This window comes from Melopsittacus undulatus, chromosome 1 (genome assembly GCF_012275295.1).
Source record: "Melopsittacus undulatus isolate bMelUnd1 chromosome 1, bMelUnd1.mat.Z, whole genome shotgun sequence".
NCBI lineage: Eukaryota > Metazoa > Chordata > Aves > Psittaciformes > Psittaculidae > Melopsittacus > Melopsittacus undulatus.
Window position 1 is genome coordinate 108,407,556 of NC_047527.1, and position 27,481 is coordinate 108,435,036.

The 27,481-nt window shown below is 39.1% G+C and overlaps 1 protein-coding gene across 2 annotated transcripts in view; it reads left to right on the forward strand.

The window, feature by feature from the left end:
* WDR37 (WD repeat domain 37) overlaps window positions 1-18,842 on the forward strand; it is a 42,947-nt gene extending 24,105 nt beyond the window's left edge. The window contains exons 8-14 of one of the 2 annotated variants that reach the window (XM_031052568.2): window positions 235-279; window positions 1,088-1,164; window positions 2,496-2,733; window positions 3,612-3,753; window positions 13,332-13,466; window positions 14,217-14,331; window positions 15,663-18,842. In XM_031052568.2, coding sequence (XP_030908428.1) covers window positions 235-279; window positions 1,088-1,164; window positions 2,496-2,733; window positions 3,612-3,753; window positions 13,332-13,466; window positions 14,217-14,331; window positions 15,663-15,794 — 884 coding nt within the window. In that variant the 3' untranslated portion in view covers window positions 15,795-18,842. The remainder of the gene's footprint in view (window positions 1-234; window positions 280-1,087; window positions 1,165-2,495; window positions 2,734-3,611; window positions 3,754-13,331; window positions 13,467-14,216; window positions 14,332-15,662) is intronic. The other variant, XM_005153026.3, reaches the window with a different exon arrangement.
* The last annotated feature ends 8,639 nt before the right edge of the window (window positions 18,843-27,481 follow it).

Consider the following 27,481-nt stretch of genomic DNA (forward strand, 5'->3'; position numbering starts at 1 on the left):
TTAGTGGATATTGATACAATATTTGATACTAAGTACTATCAAGTTTCTTGATACTACTTGGGTTTACGTACTCAGAATACCATTGTGCTTCATCTCACCTAAGAGTTTGCTGTACTACAAAAAATTACTTAAAATCAAAGACTTCTTGATTCTTTTTTTCAATCGTTTCGATGCTGAAACATTACAAAATAATTATTTTAGTATACTTACTTAAAACTTTTTTTTTCCCCACAGTAAATTCCATAAAGTTTCATCCAACTGAGCAAGTGGCTCTTACAGGTATGTGAAGTTTTTTTCATATGCTAAGTATGTTAATAATGATGAAAATATACATGTAATTCACTAGCATCTTTTGAGTTGTAGCCCCTCTTCCTACTGTTTTGTCAGTGTCCTTGCTGACTGAATTGTTTTTATATTTCAAGACATAAAAAATCAGAGCTAGATCTTTCCATCTGTGGTTGCTGTATCGTATTTTGTACTTACCTGCTCCAAAACAGACACTTAGCATCATATGTCAGCTGAATGTTTGCAAATCCCTGGGACCTGATGGGATTCATCTCAGAGTTCTGAAGGAGCTAGTGGATGTTATGGCAGGACCCCTCTTGATCTTCTACCAATGGTCTTAGGAGTCTGGGGAGGCCCCTGCTGACTGGAAGCCAGACAATGGTATTACAGTTTACTAGAAGGGTGTGAAAGAGAACACGGGCTACAGAGCTGTTAGTCCAACCTCAGTTCCTGGAAAAATTATGGAGAAGACTACACTGGGTGCTGTTGAAAGGCATTTAAAGAATAATGCAGTCATCAGGTACAGTCAGCATGGGTTCACAAAGGGAAAGTCCTCCTTAGGTAATCTCATGTCCTTCTATGGTAGGGCTATCCACCAAGTGGATGAAGGGAAGATGGTGGATGTAGTTTTTCTGGACTTTAGTAAGGCTTTTGATACTGTTCCTCACAGCATCCTTCTGAACAAGTTGTTCAGCTGTTGAATGAGTGGGCTCATAGTGTGCTGGGTGAGGAACTGGCTGAAGGAAATGCTCTTATTTATTCTCTCTCTTTTTTTACTTGAACCTCTCTACCCCCTGTGCAGCATCTGGAGACCAGACAGCTCACATCTGGAGATACTTAATACAGTTGCCTACACCTCAGCCAACTGCAGACTGCAATGTAAGCAATCAAGTTGCTGCAACTGTACTAATTGCACAGCACTTTCATCAGCTACAGGTTTTATGATAAGGCTGAATGTTAGATTTATACAAAATTAAAAATTACATAATTTCAGGATTGCAAAAAGCGGGATTTTAAGGCTTTAGTTTAATAGATTTCAGCCTTTCTTTCAAAAACAGACTCACTTCATGTTTTCAAAGATCTGTGGTGCAGAGTAGGATATGCAGCTACAAGTAATTTACTTTTTGTTCAAGATAATGTGTAAGTACATGAACTCTCAAGTTAACATTTTTGGTAATAATTCAAATAATAAATAATAATTAAATTCTTAAGATAGATTTTTGTAGCTTAACTTACTGAGGCACTTGTATTAGCTATAGTTGGTTTGAATTGAAAACTGATGGTAAAGACATGTCATTTTGACATTTATTTAATTTACTGATTTCTAATTTGACTCTTGCCAGCACTCATTACACTGTCTGATATTGTCATCCCCAGGCTTTTATTTAGTCAGTACTTCTATTTTATAGACTGTCAAATGCTTTTTTGACTTAAAAGCACCCTTACTAAATTGGGAAGACAAATACGGTTTATAGCAGAAACTTCACAGCAAGCCAGGCAGGGCCAGGAGATGGTTGGGTAATACGAGGTAGATTTCTGAATGCAAAATGTTTGCTTCAGTTTATTTGATTTGGTATTTCTGCTTTGAAAGAGCAGTACCAGTGTTATCTTTTTTACACCCAGATATGATGAAAGCGAAGTGTATTTGTCTTGCACAGGCAAAATAGGGTTCAGAGAGTGATGCTTCATGGTTAGCAAAAGAATTTATTTTCATTCAGTTTACATCAGCACTGCATGATGACTCTGTATTGACAAGTGGACAAATGTTGATGTCATGATTTTGATTCTAATGGATAAAAATACATCTGTAAATGATTGTCTTCCCAGAGATTAAAATAGTCAATACCCTATTAAATGCTTCTTACCCTTAAATATGGAAAGGAAAAAAAGTCCCTTGGTAAATGTGCTGCAGTGAAACTCAAGCATGATAGAGTAAGGACTTATCAGATAATAGAGTAAGGACATACCAGATAATAACAGGGATAGATACTCCGAGCTAAACAGTTCAGAAACTGTGTTTAACTTGCTTGTTCCTCCAACTAAGTTTTTGAAAGTGAGTACCTCAATAGGCTAGATTCTATAGAATTAAGTTACTCATATTGGCATTAAGGGGATTGGGAAGCATTTACATTGTTAAATGTAGCTTAAGGGACATTCTTTTCCTTTTATTCTAAATCCATTTTTCTTTTTTCCCCTCTTGCATTTTATAGCAGATGTCTGGAGAGGATGAAGTTGAGTTCTCAGATAAAGATGAACCTGATGGAGATGGAGATGTTTCTAGTGATTGTCCCACTGTCAGAGCCCCATTAACTTCACTGAAAAGCCACCAAGGAGTGGTCATAGCAGCTGACTGGCTTGTTGGGGGGAAGCAAGCTGTGACAGCATCATGGGATAGAACAGCAAATCTGTATGACGTAGAGACTTCCGAGCTTGTCCATTCCCTTACAGGTATTTTTCCCTTACAGGTATTTGTTCACTTACAAAAAGATAGACTGGTGGTTAATTTTTATATGTGGGATTATTTGTAGATACCAAAACATTGGGAAAAGTTGTTTATCTGGAGTACGATGTGAATGTATACAAGACTTACAGTGTTGCTCAGTCATAAAATGGTTAGATTTGGAAAGGACCTCAAGATCATCTAGTTGCAAACCCCTGCTATGGGCAGGGATACCTCACACTAGACCATGTCACCCAAGACTCTGTCCAGCCCAGCCTTAATACTGCCAGGGATGGAGCTTCTTTGGGCAGCCTGTTCCAGTATCTCACTACCCTCACAGTAAAGAACTTCATTGTAGCTATCCTGAACTTCCCCTGTTTAAGTTTAAACCCATTTCCCCTTGTCCTATAACTAAAGTCCCTGATGAAGAGCCCCTCTCCAGCATCCTTGTAGGCCCCTTTCAGATATGTTGTAATGGTTTCTAAAATTCTGAACTTGTAAATGCTCTAAGCATGAAATTGTATTCCTTTAAACTTATTATATAACTTATGAAGGTAGTTGGTTTTAAACTAAATGTAGCCAGATTTTAGTTCTTGCAAAATGCTTTTGCTGTGTTTGTGGTGTATTAAGTAGCAATGACCTATTGCTACTTAATAATGTGGAATGAATACTGTTGTGTTTTTTTTTTCTTTTCTTTTCCCCTTTTTCTTTTAAATGCAATTCTAAACTTTTACAGTGGAAGTAACATGAAAGTTCAGAATGATTATTATTATCCCTTTCTATGTGGGGGGAAAAAAGAAAGAATCATTAGCATTTCATTCTAAGTGTATGTGGAAATGAAAATTCTTATTTTCATTACCTTACATGTTCTCATCTGCAATTGTAGGGCACGACCAAGAGCTAACACATTGTTGTACACATCCCACCCAACGTCTTGTGGTGACATCATCTCGCGATACAACCTTCCGTCTTTGGGATTTCAGAGATCCTTCTATCCATTCTGTGAATGTCTTTCAGGGCCACACAGAGTAAGTGACAGTTCCTTCGTGGGTTTTTCCAAGTTCCAAAAGTATAAATGTATTCTTCAGTTGCTAATCTGAACAGATTCCTGTGCTGTTTCTGAGGTACTAAGCTCATTCCCCGCTTTATGAAACCTCTAACTGTGCCCTGTCAGGTGTAACACAGAAGTGCTTAATTTCCAAAACAGCAGCTAGGGTTTTTGGTGTGATATTGCTCATATGGTAAGTCTAGATAAAACTCCTTTCAATTAGAGCCAGTTTAAACAATCAGACAGTTTAACAGAATAGACCTTGAGCAGCTTCTTTGGTCACTTTTACTCCAGCTTTTAATTGTCTTCATGTTTGTGTTTGTCTTGTATTGTCTGTTTCCATTTTGCTACTTAAATGGGCAAGTTTTTGGTATTGTCATAGACTTTTCCCACCAAATGCACTCCAATTTACAAGAGTCTCAAAACTGCCTTCACGCTGGTGGCTAGGGCTGTGCAGCTCCTAATTGCTTGAGGGAATGGCTACTACAGAAGATAGGACTTCGCTGGGGAACACAGTGCTGAAGCAGTGGTTTGGTAATTTGCAGTCCGGACATACTTTGAGGAGTTTTATTTTTGGTCCATTATTGTACTGCCTGTTGGCAAAATGTTTTTAAGTTTTTAATCAACACTATAATAATCTTCTGTTAGAAGAAACTGTTTTATCTGTTGACTAGAACACACACCCCCAAGACGTTTTTTGGCTTTCATGCATGTCTCTTTGAATAATTTGACAATTATTTAGTATTTTGATAGGTTCTTGGAATCAGTTCTGTAAACTGGATGTTACAGTCATTAGCACTGATGATTTAAAGCCCTCAACTCTTCAGTTTTAACAGCCTCTTGCTAAAAGTACTTCCTGGTGAATGACTGGCTGGAGCTCAGAGCTATTTTTTTCTTTTCCCTGTGTATTTCACCAGATCAAATCCTAATGTGTTAATTAGATGCCCGACATCTCAGTCACGAGACCACACATAGTGTTTATCGTGCTGTAGCCCCCACAATCTTATTCCACCCTAGTACTCCTCCTCACAGGGGATCCAAACCGTTACCATCCCTGCGCTGCGTGGCCCGGAGGCTCAGCCACGTACCCTCGCGCTTTCTTTGGCAATGCGGGGCCCTGGCTCCTCACTGGAGCGACGTCCGGCTCCGCCGGGGGCGGGCGCTGCCCCGAGCAGCACCACTACAGCAGCCCGAGGGTACCGCCCGCCTTTAACATTGGTTCCCGGCCGTGGAGGCCACACACCGCGGGAAGGGCAACCGCACCAGCAGGTGGCGCCGTCGCTCTGCCGTCGCGCGTGGCTCCGCGGCAAACCGTGCCAAGAGAAGCGGGTCGGGGGAGAGGTGGTTTCTGCCTGCTGGAGCCGTGCTGCAGGACTGGGATTCCTGCCCTCGCCAGTGGTTTCCCATTTAGGAAATGCGAGGGAGGGGATGGAGGCTTTAAACGTGCTCCGAAGTGCTGGGAGTTGTTCCCTGCAGTGCTCATGTGTTGAGCGACTGAGGAATCCTGCGGTGTGCAGGGTATGACTTCATAAAGTTAACTGACCTCTGAAAATGTGAAGCAGTTGCTGTGTACTATAAAGGGGTGTTCTGTCAGACTGTGTGTATGTATAGCAGTTGGAAATATTATTTGCATTTTAAGTCGATATCTGTATCGATATTTGTATTTTAAGTACGTTGATATAGGTGAGAATTAACCAATTTTTTTTTTGTGTTCTATGCTTGGTTTACTAAAAGCAGAGTATTTCTTATGGTCTGCTACTGTGACAGTCCAAGAAAATAAATTATTCTTCACTAAGGCCACAATTTGTTGGTATCAACGTGTCTGTCTCAAGCTTCTTGTATTGATGCCTGGTTTAAATTAGGAGGTAATCCTAGTATGATTGCCAACTGTATGTTAGGTTATTCCAATGAAAATGATTTCAACTTGGCCCTTGGTAAATTCTGTAAGTTACACATATTGGTGTTTAGTTGACCTCTCTGTTAAACTTTTTGTGCCTTTTTAGTTTGAGTTTGTCTGGCTTCAGTTTCCAGCTGCTGGATTTTAACTTGAAGAGCTGTTTCCTATATTAATAGATACTTAAGTGGTGATAAGTTTCCTGTATTTTCTTCTCTACAAGCTACCAATTTTTTTTTTTTTTTGTGAGTTACCTATTTTGCCTCAAAGTGTGTTTTCTACCATATTTTGACATTTATATATCCACAGACTGATTTTAGTATATTGGTAATACTTTAGCACTTAAAGACTGCATTTGGCTGAGTCTTCAAAGTACATTCAGGTCTTTCTTGTAACTTCCTAGGAAGTTTCCAAATCCATAAACATTGCTTGTTTGCATTTTTCATATGTATGACTGTTCCAGTTCAGTACATGATTCATTTGCATGTGCTCTGCTCGCATAGAGATAAATACATCTTGTCACAATTTCCTTTAGGTTTGCCATGGCCGCAGATTGTCTCACTTATTCTCTACTGATTAAAAAATAATGAAATAGTGAGGAAATAGGACTGATTTTTTTTTAAATATGACTATTATTGCCTAATTTTGTGTGTGCAGCAATAAGGTTTTATATTACTAGTGCTGTTAATCCTCAGTCACATCCTGCTTAGATGTTTAACGTAGCTCTGGGAAAAGGTTACATTTGTATTATCATCCAGACACCTACTTGTTGTATGTTAATTAAATTTATCTCCTAAATTAAAACCTCAAAAAATTATACTGGAGATTCAAATTCCAACACCTTTTTTCCAGCAGATACTGCTTTAAAATTCATGTTCGATAATATATAACACCAACTGTTTTCATACTGAGAAATTACTGAATTTAGAGGTTATTGATTTAAACTCTTGAAGCTGAATTAAGGTTTTGCTCTGAAGAGCAAAATGGTTTTCTGGCATCTATGTGGCAATTTTCATTCCAGCTTCACTTCTGCTTTTGTTTGCTGACCCCTGTACAACTGTGTCTTGTTGGGGCTCTGAAGGGCATTATTTTCCAGTGTGGTGACCTAGTTGAACAGCTGTGGTGTTGACATGCTCTTGCATATGTGCTTGATGAGTCTTTCAGACAACAGCATATTCTTTCTCCTTTCCCTCTGGTTGTGTGGCTGTAGGATGCCAGAAAGGAAAGTTCCTATTCATTTGCTGTCTACATGTCTCTGAATATGCCGCTGGATGGTGACCTGTGTGTCTTCCTAAAACCTTTGGAAATAGAGGATTGCAAATACATCTTGCTTCTTCAACTTCTCATCTTCAAAATCCAAAGCTTGCTGGAAAATCTGAATTAAAAAATGTGAAAGTACTTAAGCAGCAGCTTATTAGGATGCTGGGCTGAATTCTGACATTTAGTGAATTGGGAATTAATGTCAAAATGGCATGCGGTATCAAGAAACTAATAATTGCTTTATTTTTGTGGACACTTGGGTTTGCGAAGGTCAGCTGGCTTTCCTAGGTTCTTTATTCTGCAGGGTTTAATTCTCATACCCTGAGACATGTCTCTTGTTCTTGAAAGACCAAGTTGTAGCAGGGGGAGATGACTTTTCTTCAGGCAACAATGTAATTGGACATCCCTCTTGGAAAGTAGTCTTACTCTAAATATCCTCAATATTATAAGGTCACTGCTAGGTGTTCTTACTCAGCCACATTTTCTTAGTGAACTACAGCTAGATGTAGTTCTAAAAATGCAAGTTTTGCACCTTTGACTAAATGCTGTGCTAGGAAAGGGACTCTTTTGTGCCAAACAAAATGTCACAAGTTGGAAGCTGTCAGTGAAGTTCAACCAATATTGTCTGTCCTTTTCAAGATAGTCGTGTTCTTGCTTCAGCTGTTAATGCCATAAGTGATGCTTTGTCTACCGCTTTTCTGTTGTTTCTAATCAGAGATTGCTGTAGGCATTTGCAGTGTGTGAATCTTTCATCCAGCTTCTGTAAGAAATGCAAAATATTTCTGATGAAACATTCAGTTTTCTCCCCAAGCCTTACTGATTAAATAGATGATTCTGATATTACTGTTAGTATTCCTGCCTTGTTCTGTCTGCTGTTGGTTTGTGGGTTTTTTTTCCTCTTAAATTCCATTGAAAAAGGCCCCAAACTTGCTTTCAAAAACTGTTCTGATCCCACATTTGCATGTTGCCTGTTCTCTAAATGAATATTATGGCCTGAACTTTAAGCTCTAGGTTTAACTTTTTTTTTGTGCTTCTAAGCATGTACATATAAAACCCTTTTGGTTCGCATTTATTACATACATGTAATAGAGCATATCAAGGTTTCAGTAGTGTTCTTAGAGGTGTTAGCATGTTGATAGCACAAGCATCCAGCTTTGAATTTGTCTAACTTCCTATGTTGTTAGCTTCCTTGTGAATCTGTTTCAGGACAGAGGGGGCCAGAATGTTCCTGTGCCTTCAGCTCAGCCAGGTTACCTGTCTTTGCTTTCTTGCATAGCTTGAATACCCCATTTTTTTATTCTAACCTTCCCTCAACCTAATGCTGTCATGGAGTTGTTGAACTGCTGAAAAAGCAGTTTGAAAGATAACATTATTTGATAGTTCTGTTTCCTTTATGTTCTCGAACCTTTTCTGTTGTCATTGGCAAACTTTCTTACGGTAAAAATTGCTTTCTAATTAATAAAAAATATAAAAATTGAATAAATTCCTTAAGCTGTAAGAGTAAGTGCTTAAAATCAAAAGCCCTGTAGCTACAAGAAACGGAACAAAACCAAACACCAAATCCTTTACGTGTTTCATTTTGGGGCCTGGGGTATGTAATATACAAAGTTTGACTGCACTCTGTGTTAGCTGTTAGTTTTGTCAGTCACTTAAAAAAGATGTAGGCAATAAATCTGTATCCAGTTAGTTATGAGTGCTTTAGGCTTCACCACAATAGATGGGGAGAATCTTATCTCCATTCTTGAATGCATGCACTAAGAAATACTATTATTTTTTTCAAATGACCCACAAAAGAGCATAGCCAAAGGTCTTTTCTTTATATCCTATTGAGTGGAGCATAGCGCTTTATGGTGTGTTGTCATTTTAAAGCTTAGGTAATGCAGCAGTAGTGCAGGGGTAAATGAACCTGTTTTATCCCATCATCAGTGTAATGGAATTGATTTGAAAAATACCTCCACCTTAACTAATTTACTAACTTACTATGGAGTAATTCTTGTAAAAGCTGGTTACTGTTTTCAATCCTTTATCATTTTATTATTTTAAGACAGATAGCGAGAAAAGGAGATAATGGCAATTTTCTCTAAATGTCATGAAATGCATATCTCTGGAATAGCCATTGTTGATTTAAATGCTAAAAAAATGACTTTTTAGTGCTAACAGTTGGCTCTGAATTTCTCCCCCACCCCTTTTTTGCGTTAATTCCTTCATGGTTTGTTCTTGGCATTTCTCAAGTTGGAAGAAAGACCTCTGCTGATATTGGGAGATAAATCCACAGACTTTAGAAATTCTATGTGTAGCTCTTCCTGGAATCAAGTGTCTTTAGCACTTCTGAAATCTGAATGCACAGACATGGAGGTATTGGTGTGCTTCTTACCTGGGACTTCTGTGGCTAGTGCCATTGCTCTTCCAGATTGGCAAGCTGTTGTCCATACGATGACTTCTCTGCAGGCTGCTCTTCTGTGTGGGGTTACATTTTGTTCCCCTAAAAGAAAGTAAGATCTTGCACAGGAAATGCTGTACCATATAGAGCTTCCTTTAGGCTTTGTTCCTGAATTTTACTACTTAAAATGAGGGGAGCATATTTGAGCATTCAAATTTTGCTGTTTAAGTACAATGTGGTGTATATGGAGTAAATTTATCTGAAAGCTCTCTTTAGTCTGTTTTCTCCAGAACTTCATCCCACACACAAATTAATGCTTACGAGTAGATGCCTTTTCACAGGCATGAAAACATGTCTCTCAGGGTTCAATGGCAAATCCCAGTATAGTCTGCAAATCAAAATGGAAACATTAGTGTTAACTTTTTCTGGTGCATTGCCAGCAAGGGTTGTGCATCAGCATTTCATGGTCCAACATTTTCAACATATTTTACTTCCTTTTTTTTTCCTTCTTCTCCCCTTCTTTTTTTTTTCTCCTATGTGTGAAATTTCAGCAAATTGTTATGCAAAACAGTTTTGTGTCTCAGTGTGACTGGGGAGACAGCTGTTCAGCCTAATGAGGAGTGCTAGCACTACAGTATTTCTGTTGATTGAGACCCACGGAGGGAGCAGGATGTTCGAGGCCAGGCAGCGGTGTGTGGTGAGGAAGCGCCACGCTGTCAGCTGGAAGTACACGCTCGGCTGCTCCCTATGACAAGATAAATGAGTTTTGCTGGGGTTTGGCAGAGGCTGAAGCTTTCCTGGAGAATAGTTGTAACACACCAAACTCCCTGTGGGACCCACAGTTTGAAGTGTCATAAGACTGCTTCCTCTTTGCCATTTTTTTTCAGATGTCCTACAATACCTGTCATCTTTTTGAGTTATTAAAAGCCTAATGTCTTCTAGCATTCCATTAACACAGGGGATGATGATCTTTTGTTGATGCTTTTTATTAATTTAGCCAAGGGGATGTTAACCACAGTTTTAGCTGGATTAGAACAAATGGAAGGCTAGTAAAAAACCCAGAAAGTAAAACTAGCTTTGTGAAAATACAGGAATAAGTATTAGTCTTTGTCATATGGGTGGGGTTAGGGAGGCAATACTTTTGGAAGGTTATTTGTATATTGGCTGCTCTGACAGCCTCTTTCTTATAACATAGACTTTGCTTCTCTTTCTTCTCACCTTCCTGTTTTAGTTTGGCTGAAATCCTGTTTTAGTTAAAACCAAACAAATCCACGAACCAAAACAAAAATATGAGGTAAGATGCCCCAGTTTGGAATAGCAGTGGAGACAAATCATGATCTGTAGTACGTAAGAGAACCTATGAGCACAGCACATGCTCATGTCTTACGTCAGTAGTGTTGTACATGTGCTTGAGTTCAAATGTTTGTTTTTTGTGATTTTTTTTTTTTAAATATGAACTCAAAATGTTCCCATTAAAAAACCCCACAAAACCAACCAGACAAAAAAACCTGCCTGCTCTTTACTCACATGACAATCAGGTGCTGATAAACCCTCCCCAGAGCTGTCAAGTGTGAGACTGATACTGCTTTTGGCCTTGTTATTAAGTTACTTAAAACTTCTAGACTTGCAATCTTATTTTGAAAATGAGATGTCTTTGAGAATTAAATCGAGTGTATCTTCAAGTTGTCCTAGAAGAGTAATATTTCATTTTTTTAAAGTATAATATCTGAGACTGTTGGGCAGTACATCCATATACGTTTGCTTTGAAACTGTGACCAAAATTCTTGATCGTACTTCAGTAAAAAGTCCTTTTCTGTCTAGCCTTTTAATTCAAATGGAAAAGGCTGGTTTTATCATCACGTGTGCTTGCAAATAGTGCATATCCCAGCCTGCAGTGTCTTAGGGTAATGAACAGGGCAGAGAGGTGTAAGACCACTGAACACCTTTAAAGATATTCGCTGAAAACAGCCTGACAGCCTTCCCTTTTGTATCATTTTCCCACTCAACCGAGAGAGCTACAGCAGAACTTCGCTGCATTTTTCTTTTTTTACAAACTTTTTCTTAGTGTACCCAGTGATATTTGAATGAATAGTTAAACCAAAACAGCAGAGGAAAGGATTTTGTTTTCTTCTGAGACTCTTCCTGGTTTTACAGGACAAGTAGGGGTCAAGCTAATCTAGAGCTGGCATTCTGCTTGCGTGGTGATAGTTTTGAATGCTTTCATTTGAAAAATGATAAATCTAAAAATGAGATAACTTTATGTGGTCAAAGAAATATAACTCTGTTTGACAGTGATAAGTGATAAAGGAGAACCAATATGAGATCAAAGAAGTTGGAAAGCTGTTTAAAGTTGTGAAAAAAAAAACCCAACCCAACCTTCAAAATTGGAGGGTTATTTTAAGACAGTTTCACAACATAGTCCAACTATAATTGGAATAAAATGTATGATGAAAAACGGGTTGGATTTGTCTGGCAGCAGAATTCTAAAAGATGCTTTATATTCATTCATCTGGAGCTTTTCTATGACTTGAATGCCTTATACTGTTTGCATAAGGAAGTCTCCTAATGTGTGTGCAAAGTATGGAGATTTATAGTGAATTTTAAATGTACAAACATTGTTTCAAATGTGTAACAGCAGTACAGAGTTCAGTGAAAAGACTGAACATTTTACTGGGGTATTTTGCAGCTTGTATAAACAACTGGTGAGGAAGGAAATGCAGACAGTGGTGAGTGTAATGGAGGTCAGACTGGTGGAGAAAAGTTCAGTGCTAAGAACATATCGGCTCTATCCTGAAGTAACTTGACTACATGAATGAGTTTTCTTCCCAAATGTGAAGGTGGCTGATGAAAGAAACTTACTAGTTGTGGCTTTCATGTATGCTCTAACTCTAACTTTTAGCTTATAAATTCCAAAAGATTAGGTGAAGACCTCCTGGTTCTTACTGTAATAATCTCCCTAGTAGCTCAGGTGTACTCTAATAATGCATTAGGAAACTTGGTATCGAGAATAAAGTGGGACTTCATCTTAATTAAAACTTAATTTGGTGTCAGTATAAATTAAGAGGCTTGCATAACCTGGTTTGTTGTGACCTGGCTAGTGCTAATCTCAATCAGCAGCTTGAATAGGACATGAATTCAAATTGCTGCAGAGCAACCAAAGTGACGGTAACAACTGACAACTTAAATTAAAATTACTAAATTCTAAGAAATTGACGAGCATGACCCAAGTTACAAGATAGGTCATTAAATCAAATCTGTAGAGACAGAGTTGAGAAGCTTTCCCTAATGATTTTAGAAGAGACAAAAATGCCTTGTTAGTACTTTGTGTGGGCAGAAGGTAACTGGTTTTGAGTTGGGAATTCGTGCAGTATTACAGTGAAAATAGTAGTACAAAACCATTAATTTCTTAATGTAAAATAAAGGTAAAAGCTCATTATCATACAAACTGTTCATCTGAGTTCAGCAATATACCGTTCTCTGAAAGTGCCAAATGCAAATATAATAAAATTCTAAACCAAAATTCTTTATATAGTTCCTTTGGAGAGTTCTAGAGAAGCCTTTGGATGGAAACCAAAAAACTTGATTACTAGTCTCAAAACATTTGAGAAGAAGAATTGAAGTGTATGCTACTAATTCAGTTTTGGGTGTCTGATAAGTCTGCTGGGCATTAATACAGAACTTCAAAAGTGAATTATGATTTCAAGACTGGATATGACGAGCTCATAGTAGGGTCAGTGGAATATGAGAGATGCCTCTAAGTGACTTGCCATTGTTGGACTTCACTTAGTGCTTGGGCCAGTCAAGTTCAGTATACCTGAAGTGACAGAGGCTCTTGTAATAATAGTTTTTTATTCTAAAAGATCCACTTGGAGGTTTAACATTTCAGGTTACTTTGGTTAAAAAAAAAAATCCAAACAAAAAGTCAAGTAACATTTTAAAGGAAACATGGGAACAGAAAATAGAACTTTAAATCAGATGCTAGTTTAGAGCTTGACATCTTCTCTTTTTACTTCTTATTGTTTAGCACTGTGACATCTGCAGTTTTCACTGTGGGAGACAATGTTGTTTCTGGTAGTGATGACCGTACTGTAAAAGTTTGGGACTTGAAAAACATGAGGTCTCCTATTGCAACGATCCGCACAGATTCTGCAGTCAACAGGTAAGCAGATCTGAATTACTATTTTTCTTAATTCGCATTTTCTTGGTTAATTCTTATTTTCTTTCATGTGTGGGAATATTTCAAAGGTGTGCTGGGGAGGTTTAAGCTGGACTTCAGGAGGCATTTGTCTGCTGCAATGATGGTCAGACACTGGAACAGCTTCCTAGAGAGGTGGTTGATGCCCCAAGCCTGTCAGTGTTTAAGAGGCGCTGGGACAATGCATGTAATAACATGCTTTAGCTTTTAGTCAGCCTTGGTCAGGCAGTTGAGCTTCATGATCATGGAATGGTTAGGGTTGGAAGGGACCTTAAAAATCACCTAGTTCCAACCTGCCTGCCATGGGCACAGACACTGTTGTTGTAGGACGCTTCCAACTCAAATAGTCCATTCTATCAATTCACTGAATATGCATTTAATTTTAGTCACTAAAATTAAAGTTGAGATTTGTGAGAGTTTGAAAAGGTCTCAAGTGGTTTTATAAAACGCAGGTGTAGTCAACATTAATTTTCAGTAAATACGTAGTATTGCTTTTCTGATTTTTTTTTTAATGGGATGCAGATATTAAGGCTCCTTGAGCATCTCATATAATAAGAAAACACCTTAAAGGTGTAATACTTTTTATCTTTTTTCACTTGTGAATTTTAGTCAGGAAAAAATTCAGCTGTATCACTTCCCATGAGCTTAAACTTGTCCTGTCAAGTTCTATTCTCATTGTTTTGTACATCACCTATTTTTGTCTCTTTTGTGCAGGATTAACGTATGTGTTGGCCAAAGAATCATTGCCCTTCCACATGACAACCGACAGGTTAGATTATTCGACATGTCAGGAGTGCGGTTAGCACGCCTCCCTCGCAGTAATAGACAGGTAACTGAATATTTGTAGCCTTAAAGTATGTCTGCTCTTCTTTCATACAAGGTTAAAAGTAACATTTGGTCTCTTCAGCTTAAAAGCTGAACAAATGCTGACAGACACTTGTCTATACAAAAGGGCTATTGTTAGTTATTGAAAATGACCAACATGCAAATAAGCAACATTTAAAATTTTTGATTGGAATTGGAAATGATATTTGAAGTGGATGTCATAATCATTTTTTTCCTTACTAAAGTGAAACCGCCTTCTTTAGGAAATGGAAGAAATGTGTAAGAGCATCTCAGATGTCTTGATGTGAATCGTGTCAGGAAAGTGGCTTATGAAGAGGTTTAGTGATGTTTTTTTTTTTTCTCTTTCAATTATACAAATGAAGAAACATAAAAGCAAAAATGTGGGGATCAGTTTTGTGAGCTCACCTTTTATGATATGCTGATTGTGTTTTTTTCCTTCCTTGCTGGTGCACGTACATTCTTGATATTTGGTACCATGTATTAAACCATTCTTTCTGCAGCCAGCAAGGTTTGTGCATTTGTGGTGGTATTTGGCATGGCAAGCATCACTAATGGAGCAAATTAGACTAAGTGAAATTAATTGGATTGTGCCACTTCAATAGGCTTTTTTTTGGGTTGATTCAGCAGCTCTTGACACTATTTCAGAAGGGGTTTTAAAGCTTAGCCCTTTTTAGTCTTTTTTCTAGTTTAGTTCTTTTTAGTCTATTGTTTGATCTCTTTTTCTTTTTTTTCTTTTTTCATTTTTTTCCTTAATATTTCCATTCAGGCTGACACTACTGAAATCATGGCAAATTTTTTGGTATAACTTAAATGTTGGTCAGAATCTTCTTTGAGCCATTTTTGTTACTGTCGGGTTTGAAGAACAGATGAGGCATGGCTTTTCCTCAGTATGACATATTTCCTGCAGTAATATTAACCTTTCTGAATTATGAACATGATGGACACTTAATCTTGCAGGTTTGTAGCAATGTAGTTGCCAGCAAGTAGCTGCGTATTTTAAGATTGCTTTTAAAATTGCTAAAATCAAAATTCAATTTGCTTTTGTAAGTAAAATGTAATGAGATGGCAAACACACCTTAGAATGCCAAAGTTTTGATACACCTGTTCATATGCTTCTGTCATGGATCTGGTGCTGATACTGAGTCTCATTATTATAAAGGTGAAAGTAACAATGACCTTTGGGATTCCCAAGTACTGTTTGTAAAAACTAGCATGAGCATTAGCAAGTCTGCATTTTGAGTCACAATGATTTGATGACATGGAAGCTTTCAAGATATATCATAAGTAATACTGCTTTCTCCTGAACTGTTGCAGGGCCACAGAAGAATGGTGTGCTGCTCAGCATGGAGTGAGGACCATCCAGTATGTAACCTCTTCACATGTGGATTTGATCGTCAGGCTATTGGTTGGAATATCAACATCCCTGCTTTGTTACAAGAAAAATGAAGTGCTGGAAGAATTTCTGTGTTTTATGTTGCCATGGACTTCTACACTTCTGCAGACTCTTCTGAACACTGGTCTGCTGTCTCTGTAAAATCTCTTCCTTAAGTGGAAACTTAGCAAATGTTCTTGTTACCACATTGTGCACAGTTTGCATGAATTGTACAGAAAATGTGATGTTTTTTGTTTTATTTTGTTTTTTTAATTAGTCTTGTGTATGAACTTTTTATATTTTGGCATCCACTGGTCAATATGTTCACTGTTGCATAGAGCACATAAATGTTCATAAGTTATTTAGCATTTAATAGATACACAGTAGGGCATTACATTTGTGACATAAATGTGAAACTTATGTGATTAATGTAGAGAGTGTATAGCAGTCTGTTATGTTTTTTCATGATTACATATCTGCCTTGTGTTAAAAAGAATCTGCAGGGCTAAAACCTTGAAATGAAGTGTGAATTTCACTAGTTGTATGATTGTAAACATTTTTCTGTTTGCATCTGATTTGGAATACTTTTTTTAGTGCTGCAGTATAGTGCAACTTCAACTCCATTTTTATTCCTGTTACTGGGAAATAGTAGATTTGAGAAGGAAAATGCAAGCAGCTTGTTGTGAGTACAGACTGCCAGGTTTATTTGGAATGCTTTTTGTACTTTTCCTTCTGAAAAAGAAAAATATTAATTCTCCCCTTATATAAAATTATTTTAAAATCTCATGGCATTTCATACTAGCAAAAATCCAGAATATTATGATCCCAGTCACTGAGATCTTGTCAAGCAAATTTTGAAGCACTTTAGTTTATAGCTGTTGTTATAAACCATTTATGAAAGTTTGACTTTACCAGTGAATGTGAGCTGACCTTTGTAAGAAGGATTGCTTCTTTTTGGTGATCTGCCCAGAAAGGAAATAAGTGTTTGGGGAGTTGTTTTTTGTTTTTTCCTTGTTTATATACTTACAGTGAGCATACTTTTAATTGTGTTCACTTCCCATGTTTTTATTTTGAGCCAGCAATACAAAGTAAATGAGTACTACCTCAGAAGTGAATGTTGGTCAAGATGCATTGGATCTCTCTGTAGCCTAGAAAAAAGCACTTTTGGTCTCTGCCTGAAGTACTATCTCTGACACAAAAGACAATCATATTAAATGCGATCCTCAAGACAACTAACACTTAAAGCTAATGGAGCAATATGATAAGTAAACATCATCTGTTACCTTCTCAGCTCTGGTGAGGGCTGCTGTAGCCTCTGTTCTGGTCTAGGAGGGGGTAATTAACACCGGTCTCCCTTTTTTCTTCCAAATGATTTTACTCTGGTTTTGCTTCTCACTGTGCTTAGCTTTTTTTTTGCACTGGCAGTGGGGTGTTACACTGCAGCTGCTGATTACAGAAGTAAATGCAGGTGGCAGCTGGTGTCTTTGAAAGAACAAAAAGGCTGTTTACAGACACTTCTTTTTAGCTAAAGGGAGATACTGCCCTTAACTGTCTGACATATCACAGTATAAGATGAAGGGTGTGGGTAAGCCAAGGGTGCACTCTTACAGGGGAATCATGGAGCTGATGGTGAGTTGGCATAAATTAAGTATTACGAACTTTTATCTCATCACTATAATTTCATGAAACTATAGCTGTGCTCATGTCCTCTACAGTTACTGTTTCTAATGACAATAAGATGGATATGTTAGCTGGTTCTACTGTTAACTATCAAATAGTGGCATTGAAGTGCAATGGGATGGGATGATGAGTGTGTCACTGAGGAATTGTAGGGAAACTGGGGTCCTATACATAGTTTTGGAACATAACCTTAAGGAAGCTCAAAGTATTTAATGGAGAAGGTATCTAGTATCTCTGCAGTACAAGTTATCATAGAAGCTTGGGCCCTGTTTTTTTCTGTTTGAGGTTTTTTTGTTTGTTTTTTTAATTTTATGTTTTAGATACAAGATATGTACAGAATTGTACTGAAATAATCTTAAAATACCAAACCAGTGAGGTTGGAGAAAGCAGCTGCAGAGTTCTAAGTCTTCTGATAACAAGGGTTAAATGATGGTATCAGAGTTTATTTTCACCTTTTCTTTTTCTTCTATTTCCCTTGGGTTTTTAACTCTTGGGAAAAGCCATTTGATGTTGGGTTGATGGTTTTATGCTTGAAGAAGAAAAAACTCACTTTCAGTTGGTAACAGAGAGAACTTTACACAGGTTGATGCTGTTTAAAAAAAGAAAAATAACTGTCCAGCCAGCAGAAGCAGTTTCTCCAGCATGGCCTGCATGTAATGTCTTGAGCAATGCCTATCCTTTTATTAGGAGGAGAGGGTCACTGGGTTTGATCCTGCTAAACTAAAGTGTCTGTTTAAGCTTCTCTAACACATACGTATTACAGGACCACTAGACTCTGCAGGTCAATCATCATTGCTGCAAACTTTTTATATCACCAGAGGGACCATCCTCTGCACCAGGAATGGGATAATTACATGCTTTCACTTTGGAAAAAATCAACCAAACAAGGTGCTAGAGCCATGCTCTTAGAAGCAGGCTAATACTTAAATCAGCTGAACATTCAACTACCACTTAGCTTAATTTACATACTGAACCAAAGGTGAAGTGGAAGCTGCCGTTCCCCTAGAAGCAAATCACATGTGAGCAGTGGTGGTGAATAATACTGCACTGACTAAGTTATGTGGAAAACATTTCATGGCTTTGAATGTTCGAAAGAGTGTTTTTCAGCACTGAACAATGTCCAGCATTTCATAAAATGGAGGAGAGTTGCAGTTACAGTTTGTGTTGTGCAGAATTTCACAGAGAACTCGTCACTGGGCAGAATCAAGCTTTTCTGTCTTTCAGGCAATGCGTGTCAGTTTTCACACAGTTTTGTGATTAACAGTCAGAAAGATCTGGAACGAAACATCTTATTTGCTGCCTAAATCTGTGAAAACTACATTTTTGGAAAAAAGAATTTGTAAGTTATGTGGAACCACTTTTTATTATTCTGCTAATTTGTTTTTAGATGTAAAATGTTTTTCATTATGATTCAAAATGCATTAAAACATTCAACAATTGTATTTTCTTGCAGGTTGTTCTTCTCTCTTGCATTAAGGTTGCTGTTGATGTCAGTAATTCACTTTGGTGGTGGTAGTCAAAGGATCTTCCTATCTATTATCTACTCTTTTCTACTCAAAGTTAGTTTCTGAGGCATTGAAGGGCACAGTTCTGGTGGAAGGTCAAGTCTGGCCCCCATCGTAGGACTTTTTGGTAATGCAGGTATTTATTATGTTGCCTGTTAAGTATATAGAATGAAAAGGTGCTGGGACCTATATTTATAGTCTTCTTCAGTTTTGTATGAAAAAGTACATTTTGTTATGCAAATTGTGCAAAAGTGTCCATGTGACTTTTCACAGTGCTCTGTAAACAGATATTTTTACATGAAATCTAAACCAGGTCTTGTATGTTTAGAATACAGCAGCAGTATTGCGAAACTTCTCTGTTGGGGTATTCCAGCATCATTTTTTCTGTAGCTTTAGAGGTTGTTTTCTCTTTGCACCCATATTATTCAAAATACAGAGCTTTGCAATATTGAAATGAATCTCCAAAAATGAGGTGTTATAGGAAGCACTGCCATTGGGTTTTGGAGGTCCTTGAATGGTGCTGCCTAGCCATTACCTGAGTGTAGAAGATTGCTTTGTGCGCACCGCGTTATCCTTCAGTGTGCTTTAGGATCCTTTATTGCCATACTTTGAATTCTCAAGAGCTAGTGCTCTGAAGAACATTTATTAATCGTTGTCACTGGTGATAGGGACTGGAAATAAAGACCAAAGTTACAAGGTGGCACAACTGATGTGAGGGTTGGACTGAGATAGAACACCAAATCCTGGTTTTTAGTTGGTTTTAATTAATGGATTTAAATCAAGCCAGAGTTTATTGCAACTGATTTAGACTTTTGATGCTTGTAACCTGCTTAAACCTTCTTATGGCCTAAGATACACACACTTTAGAAAGGGCATTTCTTGTGTTTTGGCAAGATGAGTATATGTTGAAGCCTAGATTGTTATTACTACTATAAAACCTGTGAGTAATCAGCATGGACAAAGAAGTGGTTTTAGTAGGGTGCCTCTGTTCTGCAACTGATTTTCAGGTTAGTAGAACCACTCTTGTCATGCATCATGGTTTGCTCTTTAGACTACTGTAGAAATTTTATTTAATTCTCCACTAAGACCAGAGTGTGTCACTGAAAAATTACCCAGCTTTGTGATACTTAAGAGTTGTTACCTCTTCTAATTCCCACAGGTGACAGTGTCCAGAACGTAAGTATTTTGAGGAGCCTATGGAGGAAATACTGTTTAATCTGGGCTGTAAATCCTGCCCAAAATGTACCAGTGACTGGGAGAGATGTCATACTGGAGAAGTGTGGTGTTATACACATGTGCTGTGGATGCTGGTTGTAAAGGTCCTCTGGGTGAAGATATTAGTTAGTAGCAGGACATGCCATTCCTCAGTATTGCCCATGTGGGACTGGTAAGCATTTACAGCATCTAGCCAATTGCCTGTATTAGCAGTTTAAGTGCCTTGTATTAGTTTTGGGAGTTTTAGTAGGGTGGTTCAGTGTGCCAGGCAGCAGTTAGAATTTAAGAATTCAGACTTTCTGCTGGATAATGAAAATGGTGCAAAGTGTCCATGATGGTGCATGCAATAGAAAGGATTTGACAGTAGAAAAGAAGTTCTGGCTTGAACTGTTTTGAAGATGGAAATTGGTTTTTAGCCTGGCTAGCACCTGTTGTGCAGTGGAATGGCAGTGCGGATAATTAATCATTGCCTGGTGCTACCTGAGGCCCTGTTCCCAGCTGCTGGTAGCTGCACAGTTCACCTGCTTCCACCAAAACTTGCCCTATTGTGTAATACCAGTTCTGTGTGGTTCTCCTTTCCCATTTGTACTGGCATCTTTCTTCCCTCCGCAGGATAAGGTAGATTTAGTTATGTGTTTTTTTCAAATCATGATGCAGATGAAATAAACCCTTGTGTGCAGCCCCATGAAACACCATCCAGCAGCTGGGAGCAAGCATTGATCTTAGTGCTGACTTTGATGTCAATGTGCTTTCTGTCATCTTTCTGTTTTTTTTACTTGGTCAGATGCCAGTCTTTAATGATGGAAGTTTCCCGAAGGCCTGATGTGTTCTGGAGTTGCTGAAGGCTGTATCAAGTCTTGTGCACCTTACCTGATGAGAAAAACTAGATATGCAGTGGTGCTGTAGGTGGGTTAAGGCACCAGAAAGGAGCAGACAATGATTTCAAATGCTAGAGAACAGTTATGGAAATGGGGTCCAAACTGAGGAATCTGTGGTGTATGTGGGAGTAATGACCCAGCATTTGAGAAGAAAATAAGATCCTATGAGAAACCCAAAAAGGCAAATTTGTGATAAAAGTGTTTGGACTACAGATGAGGAACATAAAGGAAGAATAATGAAGGGGAATGAAAAACTGAAATAAAACTGGGACAGCTGTGGTAGCCATGTGGAATGAGAGAGTAGAGTGATTAAGAGAGGTTCACATCCAAATGCTGAAACTTACTGGTCAACTGGGGATAAACCGTGCTGGGAAACCAGAGGATGTCCTGGGGCTGCTGAGGAGAAGGGAAAGGAGACAGGGACAGCTTGTTGGGAAATGCTGTTACTGTGATGTACTTATGTCCTGAGCCTGATACGGAAATGGCTGGAAGTTAAACATCTCCTTTATGTTGAAAAAGAATTGGCTTGTGATGTCAATATCCTTAGTTCGGGGAAAAAACTTGCGTGCTTGTGTACACCCAATTTTAATGGTATATATTCAATTCTATATTTAAAGTCTTGTAATGGTGCGAACATCTCTTGAGTAGCACTCCTAGCACTTGTAGTCTTAGTAGAGGATTATAAATGTTACATGCAAACAAGCTGTGTCTTATTAGGAGTCATGCCGGGACTGGAAACCTCTTGAGTGAACAGTTGGTTTAGAAGGAGGAGATGCTGTTTTACATGATCCCTTTGAGAATATGTGGCCAGTCTAGAAAGAGAGGCTCAGCATTTTAACCTTGAGTATGAATTCAGAACAAATTGCTCTGAACACTCGCTTTCATTCTGCTTAGTTCAATTTAGTCTGAATTGACTAGGGAATCTCTTTAGCTAAGCCAAAACAAAGGCATCCAAATGTATGGATTACATCAGGGAGATATTGCTGTATTTTCAGTAGGGTCTTAGTTCTGGGAAAGGTGAGACTGGCCTTTTCTTCAAACCTTTGCTTTGTTGAGATGTCAAAATTTGACACCCTCCTTCACAAACCCAGGTAAGTAAAAAGATTATTTTGGGCTTCAGTGATCAAACTGTTGACTTTGGCTGGTCCTGATGGTTTTTGATCAAAATACGCACATGAGAATACAGATAGTGTCAGTCTTACAGAAAGGTAGCATTTTGTGCCCTTGGCCACACCATTACCTGATGGAAAGGAGGAATAACAACTGGGTAACTTCAAGTTAGTATTCTACATCTACCTAAGTTTAGTATTTTATACTTTTAATGAATATATTTTCCTCTAAGCGTTCAATTTGGATAAAGGCAGAAATATGATTTTAGTTTTCTTGTTAGTATTTTGAAACTTATTTCTAAATCTTTACTATGTCACCGAGATCAGCGCTGTACAGATGCACATCTGAACCTGAGTATTTTAGTGGAACAGTGTGTGTTCTCTGAGGCTGTAGTTGCCGAGCGTACAGTAAGGTGTGTTATCCTGACAAAAAGAGTAAAATCTGGTGCAGTGCAGAACAGACACCACTGAAATCAGGTTGATAGTATGATAAAGACTTGAAGCGCAGGCTTAAAGTATTAGGGAAAAGGGAGGGAAATGAAGGAAAAGTAAAACTTTTCAGTGGCGGTTTAAGTGTAGAGGGAGTAGTGATGATATTAATTAAGACTGTTTTTCAGTGTGGATAATTACAGGACATGTTGTTTTGGCCTTTCATGTTTCATGAAGCTTGCGAAAGCTGTCTCTGCCAGAAGGCTGTCAGAAAGTTGGATGCTGTCATCTAGTCGTGCAGCCTTCAGAAGCGCTGCGCTCCCGTCAACGATCTGCGTGGTCTGGCGGGTGGTTAGTAGTTTAGAAAATCAGATTCATGGCCCTAAATGTGGATCTGGAAACCTCATTTGAGGTGCCTGTTTTTCAAAGCTGCACCCTAATTTTGTATATATTTTATGTTGTTGCTGAATTAATGAGCTGAAAAGTTCTTGGACACAGATGCACGATTTACTGAAATATAAGCAAACCAGAGAGCTGATTTTTCCCTCCCAAATTATACTTGGAGTTTACTGTTGGAAAACTGAAGCTGCATTGCGTCAGTTCCAGCTATAACTACTCACTGATCAGTGAATAAACTCTTTGCAGATGCTTATTGCTCCTCTTGCAAAAATATTTCTACCTGTGCAGAAGTCATAATGTAAGTTTTCCATAGCAAAGGAAAGTGAAGGTTTAGCTGAAGATATACATATATGTATATACACACATATATGTAAATAAAATCCCCACCAGTTCTGCCATTATGAGCAAAACTGATGAAATCAAACCTGAATGTGTGTATTTATATGGCTCTGGCTATTCAAAGTGATGCTGTGTTTCTGTAAAGCCTTAATGTTATGCCTAGATCTCTCCTGTGCTTAATCTGAGGACACTACTGGATGCCCATCTACATTACAGCTGCCAAAGGGGATCTTCTATGTCTAAACACAAGTGTAAAAGCCAGCAGTGATAAGAGAGGAGGTACCGGCTTCTGTCTCCAAATGTTTTTTGACCAGAAAATACAACTTCCTTGAAGTGAGCAAGTGCACAGCTTGGTGTGGGCACAGGGTCTTGACCTTGGATGTCAATTACTGTGTCTGAAATAGCATAAAATGAAACTTGGTTGTAACTTTTCATGCCAATGATAAAGATAGCACAAGATATCCTCCATCACAGAGATAAAGGATCTTCTGTTGGACAGTGACTCAGCCCAAATAGGAGCCTGGTGGTAGAAATCAAGAGGAAAGAGCCTGTTTTTATACTGGATTGGTGGAAGAAATGGGATTTCTGCAGAGCTGGTGGCGCACCATCCCTCCCCAGGATGTCTGTTGACCAGGAGACCTTTCTGTGGGGTGGAGAGGCTCTTTTAAAGTATGCCTTCAAGGATTTACACAATCTCTTTCATAGTCAGTCATAGAATATCTTGTGTTGGAAGGGACCCATAAGTATTACCGAGTCCAACTCTCAACACTTGGATATTATTTGCCCACATTAAAACCTTGGTGCTGTGTGTCCAGGGCTTAACAGCAGCCCATGTAGTGAAGTCTGATTTTGTAATCAGAGAGCAACTAGGCTGGAAGGGGCCTCTCCATCTACCTTTTAAATTCTGACTTTGTTATTCTCCTTTTCTTGCTCAACTGCAGCTTCTCCCTTATGTTCATGCAGGTGTGTTTTTGCAGTAGCATTTTAATGATTTGATTTATTTTGTCAAGCTAGTATTTTCTTTTGAAAAACATACTGGCAATGTCTGAAGAGAAGCAGCTATAAACAGATCAGCTGGAAGCGGTGCATTAAAGGAAAGTTTAAGACCAAGAGCTAGTTAAAGCCATATCCCTTCGGAGATTAGCTCAGGTCCACATAAAACCAGCATTCACAAGAAAAATACTAACGCCAGCAGGCAAGACTATCCAAAATCCTTAAGTTTTGCTTTGCTGAAATTGAGAGAAATAGGGTAAAGGTAGTTTTGGAGAATGATGTACAGAAAGTTAGGGTTATTTATCCCAGTATCATTATTGTTGTCATAATACATAGAAGTCTTAGCCATGTATAAAGCCATGTATAAAAGTAGAACTAAACTCTGAACTAAAGATAATGACTAAAACAAGGCAGAACTGAGAGAGAAGCAGCTCTGCTCTACTTCAGCATCAGCTGAGCATTGTGACATTAGGACAACAGGAATTTGGGTAGAAGTGCAAGGTCTGAGAGAGATGGGTTTGTGAGTGATCAGTGCATGACCGCAGCTGGTGTTTGCCAGGAAAGGGATGACAGGCCCCTGCAGTGCTGTGGGAGGACCGTATCCAACATCCTGCAGGAGCGGCTGGTGGCAGTGGGTGGCTGCATGCGGGACTGGAACAAGGAACAACCCATGGAAGGTCACGTCCGCCCCGGCATGAGAAGCACAAGGGAGGGTGAGAGGGTGTGAAGATGATGGGCTTGAGTCACTCAGGTGGGAGGAGGAGTTAGGAGATGGAAAACTGAATAAAGTCAGTGCTTGTGAGAGAGGAGGAGCAGGAGCAGGCTGTGGGACAGGAAGCTGACATCATGCTTTTGACAGTTTTCTCTTGGAGGAGTTGGTGTGATTCAGAGCAGTGATACCCAGGGGCAGGAGCACCCGAGTACTGAGGAGTGTATGCCACATTGGAGGCTGCAGGTGTGAGTCTCAGTACAGGTGGATTCTGACCGGTGTTTTTACAGGCTGAGAAGTCAGGTTAACCTGAATCTTAACAAAGACCCACTTCCTCGAGCTCCTAGAGGGTTTGCCTTGTAACTGAAGTTTAAGAAAGATTGGAATAATATTTTCCTTACCAAAGAGACCATGGTTTCTATTATTGATTACAAGAGGCTTTGCCAAAAGGGTTTTAGTAATCTCTCTGAGGATAAGGTCTCCTCAGTAACATATTAACTGTGTCTACAGCAGTGCTGTAGTGTTTAGTGTTATATAACTCTATATCTAAGGTATATATCTATGTATCCTATTTGTATTCAAACATGCTCCAGTTCTCCCAAACCCTGTCCCTCCATGCAATGCTCTTGGCCTCAACAAACCTTCAGCAATCAAGTGCCTGCAAGCGTCTCCATCTGCTTGTTTGAGTTTTTATCTCAAACCACCTACAACTGTCCTTGAAGCACAACGTGTTGCTGCTCTTCCTTTAGAAAGCCACAACCACCAAGATGTCCCCTTGCACTGTCCTCTCTCCATCACTGAAAGTTTCTCTCCTCTCTCCTTGAGTGTCTCCCTGTCTCAAAGTGACTTGAGGGGTCAGAGAAAGGTAAAACCAAACACATGAACTGTTCCATCTCAGGCTTTTTCCTAAGCAGCTTCTGTGATGCCGCAAACAAGCTGCTCTGTCAATAGCCTTTATATTTATTTTCCCATGCTGAAGGCCAAAGATTAATTTATCTGGAGGTCCAGTCCACCTTACAACACAGCCTTGTGTTATACTTGATAACGTAGAGCTATTTTAATCCAGCTTAATTTGATCTTGATCTTTAGTTAATATCCTTTTGATTTTTCCTCTAACCTGTTTTCCTGAAGTTTACAAGTATAAAATCATAGGAGAAATGGTATCTGACTTTTGATCCACTTTGTTAATAAGCTGATTACAAGTATTTAAAGTTATCTCCCCTTCTCCAGATGCAACAGAACAAATGACCTCCAAACACCGTCAGTCTTGCCAAAAGTTACAGAGCTCTTGCTGGGAATAAGCAATGTCAAAATGCAGATGGAGACATGGTTCTTGTGAGTTGAATCATTGTGCAAGTCCAGCTGAGCTCAGTGGAGCCCTATCAAAGCACAGATTTTCAGTCCTGTATCCATTAGATGTGCAAGTCTTGATTTGAAGAAGCTATCAATAAGCTGAGTAATTTAACACAAAACATTTGGTGAGTATCATGGGGTGATTTCTCTGCAAGTACAGTGGGTAGGCTGTTCACCCAGCTAGGAATAGAGGCAGCATATAGCATAGTGTTCTTTCCAAGGATAGCAAAGGTGCTGCTGCTGATTGTGCTTGCCTCCTGCCTCTATTCCTTCATGCCTTTAGGGTTCTTTTCTAACATCATAAGTTACTGGACAGGGTCAGCCCCCTAACTGTGCATTTGGATGGTGGCTGGTGAGCTGGAGCCTCCAGTGCCAGAAATTTGAGGATGCAGGACTGTGGGTATCTGTGCTTCCCATGGCACAGTCAAGAGAGGGATCTCTCCTGGGGGTGACCTGCAACAGTTGGTGCAAATGTGGGTTGGCCCTGATTTGGGGATGTGGGACTGGCAGCAATTGGCATGAAGACCTGGTTGGGCTCGTCCTCTGGGAACCTGTGAAGGGCAATTAAGAGATGAATGAGAGCATGGGGTCTTTGGCACCCCAGTGCTGTCTGTGGAAGGAAGCTCTTTGCCCAAGGGGATCTGACTGTCTGGGTTGGGGGGAGTTGAAGTGATGGGGCTTGTCCTTTTTTATTTAAGTCCATGGGATCCCAGTGAATTGCCACTCTTGCAGGTGAGCTCTGACACTGTGACAGTGTCATGTGCTCGCTGAGCGATTGTCCCTTTGGAGAGGCATGGAGAATAATATGTCCAAGAGCTTTACATGGAGTACGTGCTGCGTGCCAAGAGTGCTGCTACAGGGCTGCACCATTTTTCCTCTAAGAAAGCTCATCTTTTCTCTGTGACACTGATTTTATACTTGGTGTAGCTCCATTAGCAACATCAGCTTTACATGGGCTTCTGAGAGCAGAGACAGCTCCTTTTTCTCATTTGGGAAGAAAAGTCTTTTCTTTTTCATTAGAAATGGCTCTGCAGGGAAAAGATTGCAGTTTCCTGCCCATATGCTCCCCAGTCCTCTCAGTTGAAAGATCTTATGGTTTTGAAAATGAGCACTTCTTCAGGAATCTATGCGCAATTAAAAAAGGAAATCTCT